Source organism: Myxocyprinus asiaticus, chromosome 46, assembly GCF_019703515.2.
Source record: "Myxocyprinus asiaticus isolate MX2 ecotype Aquarium Trade chromosome 46, UBuf_Myxa_2, whole genome shotgun sequence".
In the NCBI taxonomy this organism is placed as follows: domain Eukaryota; kingdom Metazoa; phylum Chordata; class Actinopteri; order Cypriniformes; family Catostomidae; genus Myxocyprinus; species Myxocyprinus asiaticus.
This window is the reverse complement of record NC_059389.1, coordinates 17,470,787-17,493,181: the sequence shown is the minus strand read 5'-3', so window position 1 is coordinate 17,493,181 and position 22,395 is coordinate 17,470,787. Positions and strand designations below refer to the sequence as shown.

General features: G+C 38.3%; 1 protein-coding gene across 1 annotated transcript in view; it reads right to left on the bottom strand.

The window, feature by feature from the left end:
• Positions 1–8,817: 8,817 nt before the first annotated feature.
• Positions 8,818–22,395, bottom strand: part of LOC127436166 (AT-rich interactive domain-containing protein 3B-like) — a 52,836-nt gene continuing 39,258 nt past the window's right edge. Inside the window, exons 5-9 of the mRNA XM_051690159.1 lie at positions 17,693–17,876; positions 17,085–17,335; positions 15,291–15,596; positions 15,092–15,181; positions 8,818–10,777 (exon numbers count right to left, since the gene is read on the bottom strand). Of these exons, the coding sequence (XP_051546119.1) occupies positions 10,626–10,777; positions 15,092–15,181; positions 15,291–15,596; positions 17,085–17,335; positions 17,693–17,876 (983 nt within the window). The 3' untranslated portion in view covers positions 8,818–10,625. The remainder of the gene's footprint in view (positions 10,778–15,091; positions 15,182–15,290; positions 15,597–17,084; positions 17,336–17,692; positions 17,877–22,395) is intronic.

Genomic DNA, 22,395 nt, shown 5'->3' with positions numbered 1-22,395 from the left:
CTCCAGTAAACCTGTCCCTCCTCTGGGGAATCTGGACCAATAAGAACATGGCCAATCACACTGTTTCGCAGTAGGAATGTCTCTGCAAAAAAAAAAAAAAAAAAGGAAATATTCAATGATCAGTGATATAACTTTAGCAGGATATTAGAGTAAACCACTGTGATTTTCACACCTGCATGCAGTGAAGTCCAGCATGAGAGGTAAACGAGTGACATGCAAGGGAAGGTCGAACAGACATGGTGACTATAGCGTTTCCACTTTCTCCTTGACATTTTATCGAACGATTCACCAAAACATTATAGAGTAGACTGATCACCATATGGTAGTCTGTTGAAAAAGAAGGAATAGTATTCATGAAATCTTGACGAAAATATATCTGTAGGCCTATTTCAATTTAAGGGTGTTTCTTCAACTTCAGGCAGACAGTTTACTGTGGCACTGCAGTTATGTTGCACTATTGTATGTTTTGTATGTCATATGTTGTGCTACAAATAAGAAACCAGCGTATTTGCTTAAATTTATCCTGTATACCTGACTTTTAGTATAATGAGAAGATCGTTGATTTATTTGAAAGTTACGAAGCAAGGTAGCTTGCAATTCGCCTTCATGCATTTTTTTTCTTTTGTTATATAAGTCACTGTTTTGGATACTTTTTATTTATTTATTTATTTATTTTATTTATATTTGTTACTTTTCAAATGCTTTTCAAATTTTAAAAACAGTTTTTATTGTTTTACCCAGTTGCAGACCGAGACTTTTAATATTAAATTATGAAAATCCATTATTAAAATATGAATTATTATTATTATGTTTAAAAGTATGATGATCTAAACAAAGAGTGTAATAAATGTAATTTAAATATATATTGTGTGAAAATGATTAAAAAAATAAATTTTCAAAAGAAAAATATACAACTCCCAGTCTCCCACAGTTCATCATTCCCACCACATTGAACAATTTTGCATATAATAAAGTTTTTTCCCCACGAACATTAGTGTACTTGTTAACAAAGTACAAGTAACCATCGACAAAAGTGTCAGTGCAAAGAAAAATTAAGGCAAATATAACTTTTGAACAAAATTTTTTATTTATTGTAGTATGTGCCACATTACGGATGTGTAAAAAGTTTTCACACAATTAATGCTTTAATTTATTTTTGTAATTAGAATACATAAAATGCTAGCTATTAAACTAGCCTTAGCAAGAGTCAGCTAGTGAGTGTGTGAATTTTTTTTTAATCAATATATATTGTTTTATGTATGGATATTTAGTTTAAAAAAAAACAACTTTATTTTAATTTTTACTTACTTGCTACTTTGCTCTACATTTGCAATAAATTCGCAAACTAGCATTCACATCCAGAGATACACTATAAGATTCTTAATAATGCTGACTACAATGGAGACAGATGCTACATGTGTGAATGACATGAAGGTCATGACCTCTCATTGCTGAGCTTTGAGCAGGTCTGAAATGGAATGGATGAGACTGCTGTCTGAAGGATTACAGAGGGAGGGGGGGATTAATCTGCAATGTCATCAAAATAGAATGATCTCCTGCAGATCTTGGCCCAGTAGGACTAGCATTTAATCCTACACAATAAAAGCAAACAATTAGGCTTACTTTAAAATAGATAAATCCTCAAGCTTTTACATAACAGCCAAGCAAGCTGGATCTTCTGTATACAATATAGGCAGACATATTGTCTTATCATGACAAACATATTCATTTATCCAGTAGGAAGGATTTGTGATGCAATATGCTTTCCTGAATTCCCAGGACATTTAAAAATTTTCTGATAACTGTATTTAGTGTATTTGGACAGCATGGTACCTCTTGACATTTTAAGATATGTGTAATGTAAAGTTTTTGGGTGAGCTATCCATTAAATTTTTTTGTTGTTAATACAGAATTAAACAAGAGAATGAAAGTAAAAATATATATATATTGGAGAAGATTAATACATTTTATAAATTGCAAAAATGACTGTCGTTAAAGGGATAGTTCCTTAAAAAATTATAATTCTATCATTATTCACACTCTTATTCTGTGTCAGTTTTGTATAATTTTTTTTCTTCTGTGGAACACAAAGATATGTATGAGATAATGCATACGACTAAAATGGTTTAATCCATGTCTCCTGAAGTGATACGATGGCTTATTCACTATAAATCTTGACATACATCATACATCAATGAAAATATCTTTGTTTGTGTGCTGCAGTAGAAAAATAGTCGGCATAAGGGTGAGTAAATTGTGAGAGAATTAACATTTTTGGACTTTAAATGTAAGAATGAATTTGTATTGTTTGAGCAATAAGTGTGCATAGCAACCACAAGGGGGCAGCTTGAATCATAAAATGACAAATGGGAAACCCTGCACTTTGTGTACACTAGCAAATGAAGACCATGAAACCACAAGGCCACATTAAGTGTGGCATACTGTATAAGTCTGGGCTCTTTTGGTCTATATGTAACGGTAGCCAGCTGGTAGGTAGTTGGGAAGTGTGTAAACCTCACTCCCCTGGCCTCAAGATTAGCCTTTAGCCTCCTCGTTAGTGCGCCCGCCTCCCAAGCCAGAGACCCCAGCTCGAATCCTGCTTGGAGCGGGTCGAGCAGGACCGGTTACAGTTGTGCCATAACTCAGATGGGAGTGAGGTTTAGGGGGGTGAGTGTAATGGTAGCCAGCTGGTAGGTAGCTGTGCAGTGTGTAAACCTCCCTCACCTTGCCTCAAGAGGCGCACTAGTGACTAATGCTAGAGGATATAATCTTTAGCCTCCTTGTTAGCTCCTATGCCTGAGACCTCGGTTCGAACCCTGCTCGGAACGCGTCAGGCAGGACCAGTTTCATATAGAGTGAAATGGGTCTTGAAGTATTTTTCCCATTCATTTTTCCCAAAGGGATTTCATAAAATCCTTCATAAAAGAGTTCTAAGCCATGAACCAAACCAACCAGCTCCGAGGTGAATCACAACACTACAAACTCTGATTTGAAGCAAAAAAAAAAAAAGAGTTTAAAATAACGCAAAATAATGGCTTCAGCATATACCATTGATTAATAACATCGAAGCCCACAATAGGTCTGTCCTTAAAGGATTTAAAGTTATCATTTAGAATCAATCCCCCTATGGAAAAATGTATGGGAATATTTACTTCTGGAACAAGACTGTTGTACTCTATTGGCCTTTGTTTTTTGGTGTATCTTTGAGACCAGGAAACTGTAGGACGTCCCATTTGTCATTTTAGGGTTCAAAAGGGAGTGCCCCTTATGTGTGCATTTGTGAAGGACCCACTGGTGTGGACTTCAGAGTGGTAAACATGATTTATGCACTGACGTGGGCAACAGTCCAAGCAAAGCTGGGCTTAAGTCACCATTTGTGCATTTGGGCCATAGAGGGTAAGAAAAATGTTTTGTAGGTTTACCTGGAAGCCCCAGCATTTGAGTCTGGTTGTTGAGATTCTGTTTTCAGGATCATGACTTTAAGCCAATGGAACAGTGTCTGGTACTGCAACAAGATGAAGAGCTGACCAAGAACCTCATGACCTCTCTTTGAATCTTGGGAGGTGACATTCTGAGTGGGACATCAATGTTCATGTCCAGTTAAAGTTTAGCATGCTAATTAAAATATGAGCCAGTCATCTTGTCCTTTAAAAGAAAACATGAGGTGTAGACATTTGACTGGATTGACGTGGTCTACTCTGACACACCGGCTAGAAACTATGAAGTTACCTTCTTAATATTGTCCACAACTTGTCTTAATTCTCTAATGTAGGTGACAGGTTTGTCTGGTGTCCAGTCCAGATCACTGCAGCAAACTTTCAGCTCCCCAAGTAGGGTTGTCTTTTTACTCTGTGGATCCTGACTGAAGACTGCCAGTTGGAGGGCACAACTCTTAAGCTCATCTAGAGAGCCGACACTGACCACCAAGTTCTTTTCATAGAGTCCACATTGCTCTTGGGAAGATATATCCAGAGGTCCTTGGCAAAGTGGGGGCAGCCTGACCTTGACATTAACTTCGTCTAGACTATGGACTGCACCTGTTATACCTACTAAGGATACAGCAAGAGTGTTCTGCATTGATGAGAAGGTCAAAGCGAAGTGCAAAGTGGTCCTGGAGGTCTCATTGCATAAATTTGACCCATAGTTTGGGAGCAAAGGTTCTTTCCCTAGTAGACCTTGGGTCTGAAGTGGACAGAGGGCGCAAGGTGATCCCAGGCTGGGGATAGTGAGTCTTTTGTGTTCGTTGAATGAGTAACTATCACCGGCCACAGTAACGTGGTGTTCCAAAACCTTCCTAGTCTTCGAGAGAAGACTAAGTTTTGGAAATGATGGGAAAGAGTAGCGGCCACTGGTCATGGGCCTATATAGAGAGGTGGAGATTGTTGGGGAACTGAGGCATCTCATTTGGAAGCGCAACTTCTGCTTGTTAACCTCCGAGATGGCAACGAATTCTTCATCGGATGGTGTAGTAGAGCTTTCAAAGGTAGATGGGTAGTCTAGAACTTCTTCCTCCTGGTCCTTGTACTGCAATTTGGTGAATGTGGTCCCAGAGGAAGGGGAGGGGCTCGAAGTCATGATCATGTGATCCACAGAGTCAGGTGGAGGGGGTGATGTCACATCCTTTTTGTCTTCAGTTGATTTGTGTCTGGTCCTATGCCAGCAAATGACACAACCCAGGATGAGGGTAAAACAAAAAACCACCAAGCCGACACTTAGCAGAATCTGTAGGTGGACTGAAGAGATGGAGGATGGTTAGAGTAGCATGTTAATCTGTGACTGAGATTCAAAATAACAGAACAACGGGGGGCCTGGGTAGCTTAGCGAGTATTAATGCTGACTACCACCCCTGGAGTCACGAGTTTGAATCCAGGGCTGCTAAGTGACTTAAGCCAGGTCTCCTAAACAACCAAATTGGCCCGGTTGCTAGGGAGGGTAGAGTCACATGGGGTAACCTCCTCGTGGTCGCGATTAGGGGTTCTCACTCTCAATGGGGCACATGGTAAGCTCGCGGAGAGTAGCATGAGCCTCCAATGCTGTGAGTCTCCGCGATGTCATGCACAGCAAGCCACGTGATAAAATGAGCAGATTGACTGTCTCAGAAGGTGGAGGCAACTGAGACTTGTCCTCCGCCACCCAGAATGAGATGAGTAACCACGCCACCACGAGGTCCTACTAAGTAGTTGGAATTGGTCATTCCAAATTGGAAGAAAAGGGCGATAAAAAAACAAAAAAACAGAACAACTGTTCAGTCATAATCCGTAAAAGGAAACTAAATTTAATCTGCATTCGGAGTCAGGATACAGTAGCAGAGGGGGTAATTTTTGCTCTGAAAGGTAGGAATGTTGGTATGATAACTAAAACCTGAAATCTAAATAATTGAAAGTTGAGATTCTCAGACCAAATGGAAATTAGTCCTGCACTACTAATAAATAGGTCCTTTAGGTTCAGTTTAAGAACACTTCTCTTATCAAGAGCCCTTTTTTCACTGTAAAGTGTTCTTGATTTTTATTTTTTTTAACTAAACTAAAACTAAAAAAGCTTTCCTACTTTAAATGTGACATCAGGCTGTAAAACCCTTCATGGAACCTTTTTTTTTTCTATGAGTGTAGTCCTATTGAGTTCTTGGCAGTCTGAGAACAACAAGACAATTGGATGTACTATATATAACAAGCAAGTTGCCCACCTTCAAGGTTCTTTGTGAAGAGCACCTGAAACAGCAGCCAGAAAAAAAGGAGGACAATGATTCCTTCAATCATTCCCTTACAGGTGAACAGTAGCACAGACTGCCACACAGGCTGCCCAGGGTTCTCCTCTTCTTCAGTAGGCATGTTGACTGAAGAACGCCACAGCTCTTACTTCATCTTCACCTTCTGAAATAGCATCATGTATCTCCACAGAGGTGACTTAAAAATTGTGATCTTCAATACTCCAAACAGGCTTTCTCTCTCCCTCTCTCATCTGAATCCATTTCAGCTGGTCATCAATTAAATTGCATTGTGTTCCCTCCAGAGATCTATCAAACACGTGTCTAGCCTCTAGCTAAAATCACATTGTTTCTCTTTGTTAAACCTTGTGGTTTTTCATCTGTCTTTTGGATATATCCTGGGCTGTAATCCTCTACAACAAATCTCATAGAGACTGAGCTGAGCTGAGAGGGGTGGTCCAGCTCAGGACAGAGGCGGGAACACAATAAGGATGGGACAGACACTGAGGTGGTGATGGGTGAAGGACAACCATTCTGTGCATCCCACAATGTGCTTCTCAAAAGGGCATCAATCCCAACCCACCACTCCCACAAAACAGCATCTGTCACATCTGCTGCCAGTGTTGCACATAATCTAAATATGCGGCATGCTTTAATACAGTATATATATGCATGCATTTCATTAGTACATGCACTCGAAGTCATGTTGCTCATCACAGGCGGTAATATAGATTACAAAGGCAGTGACAGATCTATGAAATGAGATTCAGTTAGATTTAGGCTTGGACACACTAACCATGTGACATCAAAAACAAAAGATGGATGTACTGCCACTTGGTGTCTTATGACATAAACTGCATCTCTTTTTCTTTTTAAGATTTAAAGATATATTCATGCTCAAACATGTGCTGAAATCACCAGCAGGGGGGATCTCATGAAAACGTGCAGGCGATTTCACCACAAAATCAGAAGAAAAAAAAAAGAAATAATTTTTGTTACTATTAAAGGTGCTGTTCATGGAAAGGTATGCAAAAAATCTTACTACTCCCTGAAAGTTATTAAAGTAATGTGATTTGAGATCTCTCACCAGTCTCTGTGACAACTTAAGACTCTGTAAACTGCAAACAAAAATGTGTCCACGGGCTCTGACGCTTTCTGCCTGCCAGTCATATGGTGTATTCTCATAGTATTGTAGTTATAGCAAATTATTTAGGCATAATCCCATTTTTATGCCATGTTGCTCATAACAGTTGTCAGTTGAGGGTGCTATTTTGCTGCTGTTGTTTTTGACAACTGTTTCTGCATGATGTCAGTCTCGATAAAGCTCATTTGGTATCTTTGGAGTGCAGAGTTTTGGAAAGAGGGGCCATGGCTAATCAAATCTTGTGGAAATTCTAGAACGTCTTAAATCGCTTACAGCACCTTTAGAAGAACAAAAGATAGAAGATTTTAATTATTATTAATGTTGATTCTCTTAATGACAATTACTGCAATTATTTTTTTTATTAAAATCAAATTTTATTCAAAAGTAGTACAAACATTCTACCATGATACATAAATATACACTGGTGGCCAAAAGTTTGGAATAATGTGCAGATTTTGCTCTTATGGAAAGAAAGTGTTACTTTTATTCACCAAAGCATTCAACTGATCACAGTGTATAGTCAGGACATTAATAATGTGAAAAATGATGATAACTTCTTAAACTACTTCAAAGAGTTCTCATCAAAAAATCCTCCATGTGCAGCAATGACAGCTTTGCAGATCCTTGGCATTCTAGCTGTCAGTTTGTCCAGAGACTCAGGTGACATTTCACCCCACACTTCCTGTAGCACTTGCCATAGATGTGGCTGTCTTGTCGGGCACTTCTCACGCACCTTACAGTCTAGCTGATCCCACAAAAGCTCAATGGGGTTGAGATCCATAACACTCTTTTCCAATTATCTGTTGTGCAATGTCTGTGTTTCTTTGCCCACTCTAACCTTTTCTTTTTGTTTTTCTGTTTCAAAAGTGGCTTTTTCTTTGCAATTCTTCCCATAAGGCCTGCACCCCTGAGTCTTCTCTATACTGTTGTACATGAAACTGGTGTTGAGTGGGTAGAATTCAATGAAGCTGTCAGCTGAGGACATGTGAGGCGACTATTTCTCAAACTAGAGACTCTGATGTACTTAACCTCTTGTTTAGTTGTACATCTGGCCTTTCACATCTCTTCCTGTCCTTGTTAGAGCCAGTTGTCCTTTGTCTTTGAAGACTGTAGTGTACACCTTTGTATGAAATCTTCAGTGTTTTTTGTTTTTGTTTTTTTGCAATTTAGCCTTCATTCCTCTAAACAATGATTGACTGAAGAGTTTTTAGAGAAAGCTGTTTCTTTTCTGCCATTTTTGACCTAATATTGACCTTAAGACATGCCAGTCTATTGCATACTGTGGCAACTCAAAAACAAACACAAAGACAACGTTAAGCTTAATTTAATGAACCAAATAGCTTTCAACTGTGTTTGATATAATGGCAAGTGATTTTCTAGTACCAAATTAGCAATTTAGCATTGATCAAGGATAAAGTGTTGGAGTGATGGCTGCTGGAAACGGGGCCTGACTAGATTTGATCAGAAATGACTTTTTTCAAATAGTGATGGTGCTGTTTTTTACATCAGTAATGTCCTGACTATACTTTGTGATCAGTTGAATGCCACTTTGGTGAATAAAAGTATCAATTTCTTTCCATAAGAGCAAAATCAGTACATTATTCCAAACTTTTTGCTGCCAGTGTATATATATATATATATATATATATATTTTCTTTTTACAATGAATGAGAATTTCTACTTACCAATAATGAGAACTGGGATGAAATGTGCTTAAATAGCATGAAAATAATGTCAATGTAATTATTATATATTAATATTATGTGTAAAAAGATAATTATAATTAAAACTATTTTTAGTAAGAAATTTGGGATAAACTATCATCCCCGTATGTCCTTGACAGTTTTTATAAGATTCGCTAAAACACTTTAGACGCCATAAAGTCACTTAACTTTAGCTGAAAGAGTATTAATACATTAAGTGTTGTAATAAACAAAAAAGCACACCATGAAACTATAAAAATGTTGCATCAGATCAGACTTTAATTTCATTGTGTAAAGTTGCATGTGTCTATACAGTGAGGTCATCAAAGAGGATAACAAAACATATGGTCTTTGGTTTTCAGCTATGCTGTTATCTGAGGAATAAAGAAAATAAATGAGAAGAATTTAAAGGTGTCTGTATCCCAGCAGGTCCCAGGGTCATGCAAATGCAGGATTTTATAAATGTAAAGCTAATTGTTGGCAAGGCTAAATCAGCAAAGTACATGAATATTTCATGACCAGACTGACTTGCATGGATTGTGCCATATCTACTGGAAGTGTATTGAAAGTCAGTCCATTCGATAATCAATACTTCATGGATATGAACAATATTCTCATCTCACACCAATGTATTAATGTTCTGTCTGAGGTATTTTGCTAATTCATAACCTGAGAGATATTTTTGCATCAAAAAAATAGGACAAAAGTTTTTCTGAGGTAAATTCGGTGATGCGCTGTGGGCAGTTGAAACTTTTAGGTAAATCCTGACTGAGGTAGCTGTTTCAGTCCCACACCGACTGCATTATATTTTATGTAGTGTTGTTTATTTTCCAGATACTATACTGCATCTTGGTTCTAAGGTTAAAATCTATGAAGAAAAAAATTCCTGAGAAATGTGCTTTCCAATATGGAAAGATAGATGAGGTCTGAAGTTTCAACAATCAAAAATACACAAGAAAAATAAACATTCAATCCTCCGTTGATTTGAATGTTATCCTGCTTTTCCGTGACCTGGTTTAAGTATGTATATAGTAGTAGTTTGCGCACCAGAGTAAAAGAATAGTATATTAAGGCTCTTCTGTACGAGCCTGTACATGATCGTCCAACGCACAGAAATGATTGACTTGTGGGACACCATCTGCTTGGATGGGTTTCCACACGGTTTCTTTTCAATCATACATTGTCTTGTGTCTGAGGTAGAGAAAAATCTTTCAACCAATTTGTTGCCTGTAAATATGTCAAAATAATAATAATAAAAAAAATACAACCTCTCAGCTGTGTAAAATGCATTTTCAAACTTGAAACTCTTAAAATCATATTAATATTTCTGTATCTAGAAACTAAAAAAAAACAAAAAAAAAACAATGGAAATAAAAACAATAAAATCAAGTAAATATTTTTTTTAAAAAGGAAAATATATATAACTGTGACCCCTTTTCATACCAAACCAACTTTGCAACACCTGATGGGGATTGTAGCCTGTTTTAAAATCCATCAAAATAGACAAAGAACACAGCAGTTTCATAGTAATCGAGCCCGAGTCTTTTAAATTCACTGCAGATGAGGTAAATTCAGCAATCTTTAAATAAGAGAATTAATAGACAGCAAAAAAAGTCAACCACAACCTCAAAAATGTGACTTTGGCAGAAGTAGATTAGATCATGCCACGATTGTTTTGCAGATATTTGTGAGTGACTGAATTACTGGTGTGAAAAGGCATGATTGCATGAACACTAGAAAGCAACACTCACAACAGCACTGAGATTAAGACAGCAGAGGTATTTTGTTGAATCAAACTTTAAAAACCCTCTCAAGTCCTGAGAAAACATCATGAAAACTTTCTGAAAGAAAAAAAAAAACAAAAAAAACAGGTGAGCTTAAACAGCTGTTGAGTTTGTAAGTGTGTGTATGTGTGTGGTCCAGCCTTCACTGAAAGGACAACACAGCTGCAAGACATGCAGGAGGCAGAATATGATTCATTATGCTGCCTCTAGAGGTCAGAGTGGCTCACAGCGGTACAACTGTAGCTTAGGCTGGATTGACTGGTTGTTTGGTTACAGGATGCTGGTGATGGTTAGGGAGAGCCACCTCTGGCTGGTTCCACAGAGTCAGAACTCTTTGAGGAAGAAGAGGGAATACTTGGGCTGAGGGTGGAGGTGTGGCCTGAGGGTGTGGCTGTGGCAGAGGTGGGGACAGTGGCAGTTGACTTTTGGGCATATAAAGATCCTGTAGAGGAGGGAAGAAACCATGTAAAGCAATGCAGAGAGTGGAATTACAGTAAAATGCTTTTGGCCATTGAATTAGAGAAACTGATAGAGCAATACTTTGCATTTCCTTGTTCCATATTACACTGAACAGAACTATCTTTATTGTCACCACAACCTTTACGCAATGTAACCACAGAACAGTGACATGTTAAATTAAAGGGCCAGCCCCCCTTTGGAGTAGCTTTGAGTTGAGACTAGTGATGGGCCAATATATCAGCCTAGCCGATTAATGGGCCGACATTTGTTTGCTTTGATATTATGGGCATCAGCACCGCTCCGGACTTCAGACTGCATGTTCCATTATCAAAATTTGTAGTGATTTTTTAAAATACATTTTATTATAATAATTTTAATAAAAGATGTTAAATTGTAGCAATTTTGTGTATGTATTTTCACGTTACCATTGCATATAAATGTTTGTATATATATTTTTATTAGGGCTGTCAATCGATTGAAAATTTTAATCGTATTAATTACACATGCCAATTAATTAATCAAATTAATAGCATACATTAATGTTTACTGAGAAAGGCCCCCAAATAAAGAACTTAGTATATGAATTAAAATAATTATAAATATATAATAAATATTATAATTCATTTCACTGAAATACATTACATCATATACATGTATTGTGGCAGCAGTATAAATTCAGCATTTCTATGATACAAAAAATGGCTTAAAAGTCAAAATATTAAAGCGGAAGTAAACGTTAGCAGGGTAAACTTCTACAGCGGTGAATAGGAGTGAATGGGAGACCACAGCAAATATTATTTTCACTTACCCATTTGCTCCAAGACCAAAAGAAAACATTTGAATGACTTTCCAGTAGTAAAAAAAATAAAAATAAAAATAGAGAGCAGTGGATTAAGAATGGGAGAAGAAGCTAAATGTACCGTCACTCTCAGGAGCTGTAATAGAAACCCCTCGCAGCTGTGGTAATCCAGGGTAATATAACAAAGTATAATGTTATAAAGTTACACTCAATATTGAAAAAATGTCTAATATTTAAAAAAAATTGCAAGATTTACAATGATAAATGAGGCGGAATCGCATCATCACAGTCTGTGAAAAAGGTCTATTGTGCCATTTTTTAAAAAAAATGGACAGCCCTACTGTATAGGTATATAAAATGGATTTACTTTTCCACGTGTTACCATTAACAACAATACCAATAGTTTGGTGGGTCTGCTTTTTTTATGCTAAGTTGTTCCAAATAACCAATAATTACACAACTTCTAAAGAAATATAAATAACATTATTCTTTGTCTCTTCCATGTTTCAGAGTAAATGGAATTAGTTATAAACAAAACACAAACAAAAAGCACATTATTCTCACATTAACTGAATTCTGAATAGCCTCTTGTTAAGCTCACATTAAATTAGTAAGATAAATTATTTTGGAAAGTTAGAGGCACCGAACGGAATTGCAAAACTGAACTGTTTACAAACAGCTTTCCAAATACGTCCCCATCTGCTCTTGGTCAAACAAACAGCCATTGGTTGAGTCAGTGTTGTTGTGTAGGACGGGCCGCAGGAAATTTTACAGTGCCACAGAGACATGGTGTTTAAGTTTTTGAGAAATTGAACTTGGCATACTTATAGTTGTCTTTGTATATTAACCCCTTAAACTCTTTGGACCGGCCAGCGGGTCCAAAGGGGTTTCTGGCACTATATCGAGGAAAAAGTTTACATTTAAAACTTTAAATTCCCCGTATACATAAGTCAGGCATATTAGGTATCATTTGAAGCTTAGAATCTGAACTTTTCAGAGATAACCATCACTTCTGCATTTATGTTACATAAAATAACAAAATAAGCACCCCCTAGAGGTAATGGGTAGAAATATTTATATGAAAATAAGTCTTTCACATAGCACAAATCTTATATCAAAAGAAAGTTCTTGTTCTCAGGAATGTGATGGTACAGTTTATTTTGTTGCCCTCATACCACAGTTCAAAAGATTTTCAAAAGAATCACAAAGTGAAATATGATTTCTGTAAGTCATCAAATATAAACGTCTCTTATGCTTCGATAACTGCAGCTGTAAGCCCCAAATAGCCAAAAACTTCATATCCGCTTTTACCTTAGGCAATTTCTAAAAATGAGCCATTTATACCTGTCTGTGAGCTTGCTTGGCTGAATAATACAGTTACATCTTAGATATCCAGAACAAAATATGCCATCTAGCAGGTAAAACATGGCAAACAAATCATCAGAAAAATATGTTTTCGACTATCGATTATAAAATGTTATACATCAACGCAAAGGGGAGGAGCTCAGCTTTCTAATGACACCTATTGAGCTTCTAGTCCACTCAGAGGCCGAGATATTCAATGAAACAATAAGGGTGGTGCTTGAACTGAAAATTAGACTGAATGTCAATGGACAAGCACATCTGTGAGGGCTAAAATGCGTTAGAGAGCCACCTACGTTTCAGATCTGTGATGGAATGCAATAGAGAATTTTTTTTATACATTTTGTTTGAGAACACACTGATTTCACTACATTTACATCTCTCATCCACACTAGAATGGCGAAAACTTTTGAAAATGATCTCCATAGGCAAATATTTTGGAAAACAATGGCATTAAGAAACTGAAAACGGAGGTTTCAAATTTAAATGGATTAGTGTTGATATGGCCTCAATTGGTAGAATTTCTTAATTTTTCTCACTTCTCAACTTTTTTTTTTTAGCAGAAGCAGCCGCCGCTTTCACAACCTCATCATATTTCTTGTTGTGTCAACTTTAAGGTGAGTAACCAAGTTTCGATGGTAGTTTCAGCTCTTAAAAATTCTAGCAGTGCAAAGCTTTCAAGTAATTCCACACAATACATTTTATTTTATTTTTTCACACACAGCATGATTTGTATGCTAATTGCCTCCTTTTGACATGAAAAGGCCCTATCCCACTGGCAGTGCTGAAGCCTGTTTTAGGTACTTAGTACTTTTCGTCGCTTTCGCACCTTGGGAACTATAGTTCCTCTGAGCCATTTTTGGGGGATTTTTAGCTCATACACTGGAGTAAGTACTTTGGGGGCATATAGGGACTGTGGGAGTTTCTGCAGCCTGTAATTGGTCAAAAACCTATGACACACAAAGCATTGAGAAAGGAGAAGAGTCCACAGCCACCATTAGTAAACAACTAGCTGCTAGCATGCTACTCAATATTGTGCTAATTTTACAATTCCCTTAACAGAGCTAATATAAAACCAACAAAGTATACAAAGAGGATCACCCATTTCTCATATGTGTGTGTGTGTGCCTGTGTGTTACTTCATCACATCTGTACTGTTTGTACTGTGTGACTACACAGAAAATAAAGTGATTTCTGAATTACTACATCAAATTTTTCCTGGGATGACAGATATAAATAATCAGATTTTTATCGAGAGTGGGTAATTTAACTCTATTATACACTAAACCCTCATGAAATCTAGTTAACATGAGGCAAGTATTGCGTGCCTGTTACTGCATGGTAACTTGCATCAAGACATATTTTTAGTATTTTAGTACAGTAATTTATGTTGAATCATAAAAGCCTTAATTTTAAAAGATTGTGTTGATAAATAGGTTTATAGTGCTTTCAACATGTTGTCCACTAAATTCAGCGTGTGCTGATGGCCTCTCCTCTCCTCTCTCAGGCAGCAGCATGCACAGCTCTCGCGCACCACTTTAAACTGTAACCTGAAGACACAGACTGCGTCCAAAAATGGGAAAATGCTGTCTTCAGGGGCTGAGGTAGGATGAAATAAGGTGCTTTTTAAACTGTTCAGAGACCAGTTTCCTTTAGAGTTCCATTCTTCCAAAAACGCTGTTGTTTAAACCATTAACTGATTAGACAGCTGCCTACATTTTCAGATGCAGCCAAAGCTCGTGTAAAACAGCCCTAACAAAAGTGTAACTCCGATCACGGCATCCTCCATCGGTGTTGTTGATTTCGATGTTGTTGCTATTGAATTTTGTGTTCCAACCACATCAGAAGAAAAATGGTTGATACTAGATTACGTCACTACAGTGGTAACTTTTGGCAATGCGAATGCAACGGGAAAACTCTCCTCGGGTGCTCCGTTCCTCAGAGTTCTCATCTAGAAAGTTACTAAAGGAAAAGTCCCAGGACTGTAGGTGGGAAAGCGCCAAATCGCAGATGTTTAAAAATGCGGATAATTTATTTTATCGGTCGATACTATGTGTGGTTGATACAACGGTCAGACCCTGCTCTCTAGATGTGGCATCGGCCAATAAAAATCTTATATCATGCACACATACACACCTGAATAAATAATCCCATTGACCTCCACAGACACGGTAATGCTAGCAGAGCCATTAGAAGAAATGCTGAGAGACAGATCCTGCTTTTCCTCTGAAAAACAAGACACAACTTACAACAATGACACAAATTTCACTTTCTGTAATCCTATAAGCCATTTTGGCAACAAACAGCTCACACCAGAAATGGTCATTGCACTCACCACGAGTGTTGATGGTGTTGTTCAGTCGCAGGTTGGTGGGGTTGACCTGTGATGCCATTGCCAACAGATTCTGTTGGAAAGCCTGCTGGAGTAGCCTCTGCTGCTCCTCTGCCAGTCGTACCATCTTCCTCTCAGGCCCCTCCACCACGGCGGCCCCAGTGTTCACTGCCCCAGCACCCATGCCGGTCTCCAGCCTCTCCCTCAGCTGCTCCAGGGTGGCAGCACGTGCCAGCTGCTGCTGATGCCCAAGAGCCAGTGCCAAGGGGAGTCGACCTGGCAGCATGGAGGCGGGACCATCCTCTGGAACTGAAGAGGTTACAAAAATGACGATTTAGATTATCTGAACATCAAAATCTTACCTTCATTGTCACGCAAAAATTCACTCATGGACAACATTCAGCAATTTTCGCTACAACAGTTAATCATCAGCAATGCAATCTGACTGGACGAAAAAAATTTTTTTGCATTCGCTACCCATTTTACATAGTATTGTGGATTTCAGAATGAAACTGCATATTCAATGAGCAAAAAACAATTAAAATAAAAACCACGCTACCACGAAATTATTTCGTCGGAGCAAAGCAGAGAAGACAGCAGATGAGCAGATAATGTATAGTACAGGGCTTATTTCATGACGGTCAACCGCTGACGTTGTTTCACAATGTGCAGCTGCCGGCAAAAACAAAACTATAAAACATTTTAATTTGTGACACCTATCACGAGACCTGATCATTAGAATGTTTTTGTACATGTAACAAATGTTAGTCAAACAGTTTTATTATGAATATTTTCCAAGCAAATAACTTTTTTCCGGGACATTTAGGTATTTTTCTCATTTTCCATGACTGGAAAATTGCACTGCTAAATTTCAGGTTTTCCAGTACACGTGGGAATGCTGATATGGGTTTGGTGACGTCAACAGAAAACGAAAATGTTTAAGAGGCAGAGCAAGCTCCTACATTTGAATGAAAAATGCAAAAAATTATGGAATTTATGACATGAAGTAAGGATACATACAATTCCTTGTATTGCACATCAGTGTTTGCAATTAGTTCACTGTGGCCCCTGAGGTCATTTGCTCCAAGTAGACCCTCACAGGAAAAAGGACCTTAATGGTTTTCACTCTCTGTTTCCCCCCCAATCAGCTCAGGAAACATGGTTAATTTTCTATACAACTTTTCCTAGTTGGTTCTGTTCAATTACACCCCACATCAAGGGGGTATTATGTAAAGATAAGGAGATCGAATAACATTAAGATTTAATTTACTGTATTTTGGGCAACACAGAGAAAACCATTTTCACTATATCCTTATTTTACTAGAATGTTGGAATATTTTTCAGTGTTGTTCAAGAAGAATATGAACGATTTCCTCACCACTAGGGGGTGCATAAACACTAAATGTTTATTAGAACAACAAACAGGCATTTTTCCTTTTGGCTAAACAGAGTACATTTAAATTTGTATTATCTTTTATTATTAAACTCAGGTTTTTCTGGCCTCACATCCTTTTGGGCAGGTATGATTATTTAATAAAATTTCAGGTATACTGACAATATGGGTAGTTGGCAAAATACTTTTGGTAAGCATTGAGACAAGCAGTGAGACAAGCTATACACCATCTATATTTACATATTAAAAACTGTATTTGCTACAATGCAAAACCATTTAAAATGAACTAGCGAAGGCAAAAAAAAAGTGCAACTTACATGACCTTCCCTTAAAAACTCAATTATCTCTATAATTTTAACCAAAAATCTTGATAATGCATCAACAACCCATGTTTGACTATAAACCTGTAGCTTTCTTCATGGCAGGACTCGGAGTAGCCTGAAGTCCATTGTGTCCAGTGGCGGGCAGGTGCATTTTGGGAGGAGACAGGAGGTGGGGGGTTGAGACACTGGAAGAAGGGGAAAAGCGATAAAGGCTGTTGCTGTAGCCAGGACGACGACCTTCTCTGCGGTTACTGTCGATAGCTGCCTGCAGCTCTCCAGGGGAGCTTAGACCCTTCTTCTCACATTCATATGGGTACAGGTACTTCATGTACCTAAGATGCAGTAAGATTAAAACATGAACCATAGATGCAAACTGTGAGGTCACAATAATCACTTTAACGATGTTAGAGACATAATGGAGATGTTAAAAGTAGTGGTTGAACTATAATGTTTCTCTATGGTCAGTCCAGATGGGTGGCAAATATACTGTATATAATATATACATAAACTTATATTAAAATTATATAGACCTTTATTTCCCATAGTTACTCAAGATTTGCTCAAAAATACAGTGGGCCCCAAACAGTATTTGGACCCTAAATTCACCCTTAAAAATTTATGAATGTCATTGCTTCAGATAACAAAATACCAAGTGGTATTCCTCTATGGAAGGTGTTCTAAGATCTTACTGTGTGCGGAGAGTGAAAGCGGCACTGGTGATGGAGGTGGGCAGGTTCAGGCCTTTTGTGATCTCTCTCCAGATCTTCTTGTTTATCACCTCCACCAGACCCCCCTTGTCAGTCACCAGCTTATACAGCATGTATAGATCTAGCACCTGTTTGGCCATGATGGGGATCCGATTCACAGGTGTACCTGCAGAGACCGAACAGAGAGGAACAGGTGAGCTTCTGTATAAATGTTCTGCATGATGGATCACATCAAACCAGCTGAGAAAACATGGAGTGTGTTGCTTATGAGTCCCAAGGATTAGTTTAGTTAGTTACAACTTGATTTAAACATTCACATTGTACATGGATGGACATTTTTTTTTTTTTTATATAGGATGTATGATTATGAGATTACTATTTTTACTAATGTTTTTAATTATCCTGCAATTGAAGTTCAGAGCAGACAGCATACTTAACTGGATGCAAATTAAATGTAAAATAAGGAAGTTAAGCCAACAAAATATTGACAATCATTGGGGGGGGGGGTTGGGGTTGTCCACTGGAAATTTGTGGAAAGGCATATTCTCAATGTGTCACAGCCTGAGCAACTGACACCCATGTACACAACAGAACCACATTTAGAACAGACTGCCATTCTGCACCTCACAGCCTTGTTTTCATTCATGCCAAATTAAATGTCTACTCTGACTTAAGTCTATAACAAAGATTCACAAATTGTACAAAATAAACTGGACAAACTCCACACTGTAATTTATCAAACACAGTAGCTCTTGTGCTTGAGACAGTAACTATGGGAAATGATGGGCTGATGAAGACCGATAAAAAGGGCTGATAAAAAAAAAAAAAAAAAAAAAAAAAAAAAACGAAATATGGTAGTGATCAAAACAGTAACTATGGGAAATGATGGGCTTATGAAGACAGTAGCTATGGGAAGTAGGGCTGTCAAATAAAAATTGGAAATTTGAATATTCATTGAATTTAAGAAAAATATGCACATTTGAATGCTAAAACTGCGCATTCGAATTTTGGATGTGTGCCAAGCACTGGCGATGACTTCAGACCGATTGCATTCTTGCGCTAAAAAGGCTAGATGAAGCGCAACAAAATACAGTTTAACAGAAACCAGCTGTCTTGAGATGCATTTTTAAAGTTCTTTTTAACTTGACACGGTATCTAAAAAAAAAACAAAAAACAACTGTGCTCCTGCACGATACGCTGAATAAACAAAAACAAAGTGAAACAAAGACGTTCGTCTAGCGCGTTTACATAGAAAAACAAATGGTAAACTGGATGGTTGCAAAAGCGTTCTGTGTGAACAGCCCCTTACAGTAGGTGGAGGTCTTTGGCCGTTACATCTTGCTTTCTTATCAGCATTTCTCAGATTAAGCAATGGGTTTGTCTGTAAAGGAGTTCAAGTTGGAAATGTGCGTCTCGAGATCCTCACGTTCTGTTCCTTTCTGTTGTGTTCCGTCTGTTTGAACAGACCCTGACCAGGGATCATCAGCTGCTTTACCACCGAGTTCAGCCAAATACCACTGCTAGCTGGGAATAATTCTACCCTACATACAGCTGTAATTAATGAAAAACTCTGTGGTATATCACTATTATTATGAAGTTTGAGTCTGTGGTAGTATATACTGTGGCACCAGTGCAAGTGAAACACCATGTTAACATATTCATAGACCTTTTTTGTTGAGGTACTTGATGTCAGACCAGATACAAATTGTCTCCAACTTTTCCTTTTAGCTTCATTTATTATTCTTCGAGCTTGTGCCCTACCTATTTTAACCTTAACAAGATTTTCATTTGTTGGCCTTCTGAAGAATAATCTTTCAGCTTTCTTCCGTTCTTTTATAGCTGTCTTGCATTTATCATCAAACCATGGGATCCGTTTGCATTTTGTGTTTGATGTTTTTGGAATGGTATAATCTGCTATGGAGATGAGTGTGCTGGTGAAATGTTTAATAACTTCTGGATCATCTTCAGAGGCTTTATTAAACCTTTCATAGCAAAGCGTTTGAAAATGATACCAGTTAACTTTTTTAAACTGCCATCATGGTATTCTTACAGCTTCTTCCTTTTAGGGTTAATATTAAATGGAAAGTGGTCACTACCACATAGGTCATGCCAGACTTTCCATGAAAGGTCTAAAACTAATTCAGGTTCGCAAATTGTTAGGTCAATTGCCGAGTATGTTCCGTGCCCTGGGTGTAGGTAAGTGCTGGATCCATCATTTAGAAGACATAAGGCATGATTGTCTAGGAATTCTTCTATCCTCTTTTCACTATTATTATGAAGTTTGAGTCTGTGGTAGTATATACTGTGGCACCAGTGCAAGTGAAACACCATATTAACATGTCACAATGGGTATTTCCCCACAGAGTGTTGTGACTATTAAAGTCTCCCATAAGTATATATGGAGAAGGAAGTTGGGCTACTAGGCCATCCAGGTCCTTGTGTGTTACAGTAAGATACTGTAAAGGTTCTCTGCAGGGTCAAATGCACTGCTCGCATTGATGCGACTATGAATCACATCGTTTCTGATTAAAATGGCTGTACCACCAAAGGTCTGTCTATTAGTAGGACAAAAAGTATTTAAAATTGTAAACTTTTTAAAAGAGAAGGTAAAATGGTAGTTTTGTCTCCTGAAGACAAAAACCAAGGGGGTTGAGAACTGTAAGCATTGCAACTCTGCAAAATTTGCTCTGGAGTCCACAACAGTTCCATTGGATAAAAATATTTTCCATTCTCACATAGGAAAAATAGGAATATTTCCCCTGATTTTTCCTTTTGGGGGATAAACTTCTACTCCAACTATCCCTTTCTTTCATTTCGACATCTTTGGTTTGTTTTGTCTTTGCTATTTCGTCTTTTGCTTGTGAACAACTCGATCTTCTTGTATTTCTATTTGTAGTTTGATTTTCTGTTGAGTTCTGATTAGACTTGAGTATTGATTGAGGTAGATTCACTTTGAGTTCCTGTATTCTTGGTACATTTTGGGGTTTATCTTTGTGCATCCAGGTGAAGTCTGTCTGGCATTCCATGGTCTTCACAGATTTCTTGACAACAGAGGTGGAGGGACAGCGTCTACCATTTTCCTTGCCTCGTAACTGATCTTCTTTGTGCATCTGATTCTCTGTATTTCCTTCTCCTTGATCCATGTAGGATATTCTTTTGATGCAGCCGAATGGTCTCCTGTACAATTACAACATTTGGGTGGTTTTTGGCAGCTCTCCATGTTGTGGTCTTCCTCGCCACACTTGCAACAGATGCTATTATTTTTGCAACTATCTGACCCATGTCCATATTTTTGACATTTAAAACATCGCACTGGGTTGGGCACGAATAAATCCACTGAGACACTCAGATATCTGATTTGGATTCTTTCTGGGGGAAGAGGCTTATTAAAAGTTAGGATGTACGTACCAGTTTTGATAACTAGATCCTCTCTTTTGATTATTATCCTTTTCCCATTTACTATTTCTTGTGGTTTGAGCTCACGGGTAATTTCATCTACATCTACATCATCCAATTCTTTAGTGTGGATCACTCCTTTGATGTAGCTTAATGTTGGATGAGGTGATGTCTTTATTTGAACTCAAGCGAGTAGTGTGGCTGGTAGTAAATTCTCTGCATTTGCCTTTTTAGAGCATTCCAGTACAATTTGTCCAGATCGTAACTTTTTCACTTCTTTCACTGTTCCTGCTATTCCTGTGATACCCTTGTGTATAGCAAATGGAGAAGCCATATTTTTGGTTTTCTGTTTCATCATCCTTGTTCCCCTCCCACCTTGGAGCCCAAAAAACAGGGATGCACAGCGCTATGGAATTTCAGCAGATTATGCATCAGGGCTATAAGGATGATATACTCAATCAGATTGTAAACTGCTCTATCCACTCGATTGACCCTTAGCCAACGCTTACTGGGGATTCTGGAAAGTTAGCAGTTGTTGAGCTATCACAGAACTCACAGAGCATGTCCTGACCAGCCAAATGATTGGAGTGAGCCATTCCAACCTCCCGTCTAGGTGAAGTATGAGCCAAAGTACAGTGTTGAAACAATAGCAGCCGCAGCAAAGCATATTTCTCAGGCAACAGGATCTCTTCCTCCATTGACACGGGTTGCAACTTATGGCAAACAAGTCGCACCTTTTATCGCTTCTTGCGAACAGCATTGGGATACTGAGGATCTATTTTACTCTGGATACTTACATAGTGATGAAGGATAGTATTAGCACATCTAGATGGATAAGGCATGTGCAAAAGGTATAATCAAGAAAACTGTAACCCTCGTAAGGTGGGCACAAGGGTTGTTCTATCTTGCCCAAGGAGAAGACCCTAGCACTACGGAGGGAAGTAGTGTGCCACTGTTCCTTTCATGAGCTACCACCAAGAAGATGGGTCTCATGCTGTACCCGGGCCAGGTCTCATAAGCAACCAAATTGGCCCCGTTGCTAGGGAGGGTAGAGTCACATGGGGTAACCTCCTTGTGGTCGCAAGTAGTGGTTCTTGCTCTCAATGGGGTGCGTGGTAAGTTGTGTGTGGATCGTGGAGAATAGCATGACTCCACATGCTGTGAGTCTCCGCGGTGTCATGCACAGCGAGCCACGTGATAAGATGCGCGGATTGACTATCTCAGAAGCGGAGGCAACTGAGACTTGTCCTCCGCCATCTGGATTGAGGTGAGTAACCGTGCCACCACGA